Source organism: Macadamia integrifolia, chromosome 2, assembly GCF_013358625.1.
Source record: "Macadamia integrifolia cultivar HAES 741 chromosome 2, SCU_Mint_v3, whole genome shotgun sequence".
Taxonomy (NCBI): Eukaryota; Viridiplantae; Streptophyta; class Magnoliopsida; order Proteales; family Proteaceae; genus Macadamia; species Macadamia integrifolia.
The window spans coordinates 3,530,943-3,534,835 of NC_056558.1; the positions used below are offsets into that span (position 1 = coordinate 3,530,943).

Consider the following 3,893-nt stretch of genomic DNA (forward strand, 5'->3'; position numbering starts at 1 on the left):
CATGTACGTTTCAAGTTAAGTGATGACACATGTATTTTTGCTTTCATAAACACCTCTCTATGTTTTTCTCCATGCATATTTAAGTTTTGGAGAAAAAAAAGCTCCCTGGTCACACCGCCATTACAAAAATAGGGTGGCAAAATTATCACTTCATCCCGGTAAAATGTAAAAAATCTACCCATGTTGGTTCATGTGCACCTCTCATTGATCTCATGCCGGTAAAGGCCGTACAACTAGGGGCGCTCTTTTACCTTAACTTTTGATGACAATATGAAAAAGGTTTTTATGAAAACAATAGAAGATATGTCATCATCTAACCATATGTCACACATACAAGTAAGTGATTCAAGTTCAATTTTATTGACAAATTAATTTTCTATGTAGACCAAATCACAGACAATCCGTCGAGCTGATGTTTCTTCATTTTTCGTTCGATGATTAAAAGGAAAAATCAAGGATTGATCAGAGCAAATAAGGATATGATAATGTCAATTTCTTCTCATTTTTATCCTATTTCTTTAATGAACAAAATTCAATAGAACAGTGCTTTGCAAATCCGTATCAAACACATCAAAATCATACAAAGAGAATAAAGACAAGTACTGAAAACAGAAAGGAAAAAGTACTATAACAAAAAATACGAATCAGCTGGAAGAAGACGGCGGATAGTGACCGGATTCCGTCCAAGATGGTGGCGGAAAACCTGAGGCACCACTACCACTACTACCATCACCACCACCACCCTGATCACGTCTCTGTTGTAGCTGCCTGAAATAATCCATCTCTAGATTACTCCCAAACGGCAGGGGATACGAAGTAGAAGATGAAGAAGAAAGGGAAGAAGCAACAGACGAGGCGGTAGCAGAAGAATAAGAAGATGGCAAAGCAGCAGCAGCGAATGGTGAAGAATAGAACATCTGCTCTAAAGGACTCGATTGCTGTCTCTGAAAATCTACAGAACTCTGAAGCAACTGAGAATAGGCAATGTAATCCCTTGTTGGGTCAGAACTCTGTAGCTGACTTTGAAGCACTGGAGGTTGCATAAATGGCTGAAGCATTTGAGGTGGTGGCAAAAGGGTTGGCCGAGTATCCGAAATGGTAAACTGGGTAGCTGGAGAAATGGGCATTGGTGGCCTCAGAGTAACGTTCTCTGGGAAATTTAGTTTTGCTCTGTTTCCTCTGAATCTAAGAGCAGCTTCATCATAAGCTCTGGCAGCTGCTTCTGCTGTATCAAATGTGCCCAACCAAACTCTTGCAGCTTTATGTGGATCCCTTATTTCAGCTGCCCATTTTCCCCAAGGCCTTTGTCTTACTCCTCTGTATCTTCTTCTCCTCTCTCCCTCTCCTTCCCCCTGTGAAGTAGTCTCTTCTCTGGGAATGGTAACTGATGGTGTTGCCGTCGCTGTTGCAGTTGTTGTCGTCAAAAAGCTCTGATCTTCTTCTTTCACTGCAGAGAAAAAAATACTTAAACCCATTTATCATACACAGATAGAGAGATCTGGGTTCTTCAAGAACCCCTTAATTGCAATTCTCTTTATCTCTTACTAAGAAAAATACTGTTTTTATGTTATGATGGAAAAAAGTTTGTTTCTTGATTCAAAACTAACCTGCAATACCAAATGATGATGATGATTCTCCTTGTGAAGTTCTGAAATCACCAAAACTTCTGTAAATCCTCATAGCTGATTCAGAAGGCTGACCACTACTCTCTTCTTCACGTCCTCTCTTCTGTCCTCCACTCCATGAAGATGAAGAAGAGGGTAAAGCAGAAGAACCTGAACCTCGACTTGATGCTGCAACAGATAAACTAAAATCCGATCCATACATCCTTTCTGCACTCCTATCACCAGATACCACACGAGTTAGAGCCGACACCATCGCTGACATCTCTCGCTCTCTATTGTAATCCGAAAACATCGGTGCCGCTGACACTGTTTCAGTTCCTTCTAGTTGCGATGGCGGTGGTAGCGGTGGTGGTGGTGGTGTTGGTGGTGGCGGCGGCTGAGAGGAACCTTCATCGGTGTCTCTCTCATCGACCCTCCTCGAATACCATCCATACTTACCTGTATCTCGTGGATCCGCCACCTTCAACAAGCACATGAAACCTGAATTCACTTTACAATCTCTTATCTTTCACCGAGAAGACCTCAGGGGCAAAGCAACGGCTATATAAATGAAAGGAATTCAAACCTGTAGAGCTGAGCCGACATGAACACAATCGATCTCTCAAGTCTCTCACCCACGTCTATGCAAAATTGATTTATAGAAGTTGGGTTGGATTTCTATTTCTTTTTCGTTTTTTAAGTTATTTTTCTAAAATTTCCGAAATCTCGCATGAAATTTTGACAAGAAGCCGACTATGCTTGTACACGTTCACACCATATATATGAATGTTTGACTGGTTTAGAATTTATGGGAAGACCCTTCTGAATTTGGCTCTTTATGGAAGAGTCGGTGAATTGAGGAAGAACAGAATTTGTTTTCAAATTGAGTTCTTAATCTTAGGTTACCGACATTAGCGGCTGGAGGCAATGCTTGCAAATATCGGTATTGTATCGGCCATTATCGGCATATCTGATATCGGTGGAACAATGGAACAATTCTTAGTAAAGTGAGAGCAAAACCGTCTGTATGATCTAATACGATTGATAGGATTCCAATATCGGTCGATACTGTGGAGAAATGTGTTTTTCATTTTGAAATTGACTCAAAATAGACAAATAGTGGTGCCGACTGGTGACCAATATCGGCGGCGATATGGTGAACGCTGGGAGATTTATCGTGATTCTTCTGGCTCCTCGTCTGTTCTAAGCTTCTTGGGCTTCATACCCCACCAGAAAGAAATGAGTGGTAAAAGAATGTTACCTGATCGTGCAGATCCTACACCTAGAAAGTTTAGGGTCGCTAGTTCTTAAAATCATAAAACTTCATCTTTGTGATGCTCTTATTCATCCGGAAATGAGGCAAGAGTTAAAAAATATTTCTTTTTTTTTTATAATAATAAAAGCAAGGACTACACCATCCAAGTTTAGCAAGTTTAGTTGATTTTTTTTTTCTTTTCATGCATTGTTGTTAGACTCGTAGATCCGTCACCTTCAATTAAACTATGTCTATGCAACCCTAGTTTAGCAAGTTCAAATTAATTAAACTATGCCGGAAAAAGATGAATTTTTATATAATAATCACCACTATCTTAACTGTACATATCACATAGCCTTAGCATTAAATACAGATATTTTAAAAAAAAAAATACAAGTAATATTAAAGGGGTAGGATTAGGTGGACTTAAAGGAGTCGATTCAAGTCGGGCTTGTAAATGTGGTAGGTCGATCGGATGTCTATCAAGTTAAGTGGCTACACTGTGCACTACTTATTTACAAACATGTCGGCCTCTATTGGGCCTACCGATGCAGACCTGAAACTGACATCCCTACATATAGCCATCTTTTGCCTAAAAGAAAATGCTACCCAATATAGTATACTTGTGCCAAATCAAAGTAGTTGTGAAAAGACTATACTATCCCATTTTAGAAGATGATTGCATGCCTTCCCACGGATTGCAATACTAGTGTGTATATCCACTATGAGGTAGAGTTCTCTTCCCACCCCCCAACCCCCAAAACAAAAAAAAAAAATGATGAGGCCCTTTTGGAAAAGGAGAGCATGACTCAGTTTGATTGGAAAGGAAATTAAAAAAAAATCAAATTATCATACCCAAGGATGAAATTTTGTATGTATTACATCAACCATATTTATCATGTTAGGTAATTATTAAAAAATTTACTTTTTAGATTTAAAAGTTTTCATTTTCATTTTATATCAAACAACGTAGCGTAGCCTACGTGGCTAATTATTACCCTCATAATGGATAATGGTGATGTTTGGCAGGGTGA

General features: G+C 39.2%; 1 protein-coding gene across 1 annotated transcript; it reads right to left on the minus strand.

Annotated features, from left to right (window-relative positions):
- Nucleotides 1-480: 480 nt before the first annotated feature.
- LOC122061162 (ethylene-responsive transcription factor ERF110-like) lies at nt 481-2,293 on the minus strand. The gene is made up of 2 exons (XM_042624365.1): nt 1,608-2,293; nt 481-1,447 (listed from the first exon to the last, which is right to left on the minus strand). The coding sequence occupies exons 1-2, from the start codon at nt 2,098-2,100 to the stop codon at nt 645-647; spliced, it is 1,296 nt and encodes a 431-aa protein (XP_042480299.1). The 5' UTR covers nt 2,101-2,293; the 3' UTR covers nt 481-644.
- Nucleotides 2,294-3,893: the final 1,600 nt, after the last annotated feature.

Excerpts from the sequence above, each read along its gene's own strand:
- LOC122061162 (XM_042624365.1), bottom strand. The coding sequence starts at position 2,100 with ATGTGCTTGTTGAAGGTGGCGGATCCACGAGATACAGGTAAGTATGGA. Across the intron at positions 1,448-1,607 it reads ATCATCATTTGGTATTGCAG|TGAAAGAAGAAGATCAGAGC; the intron begins GTTAGTTTTGAA and ends TTTTCTCTGCAG.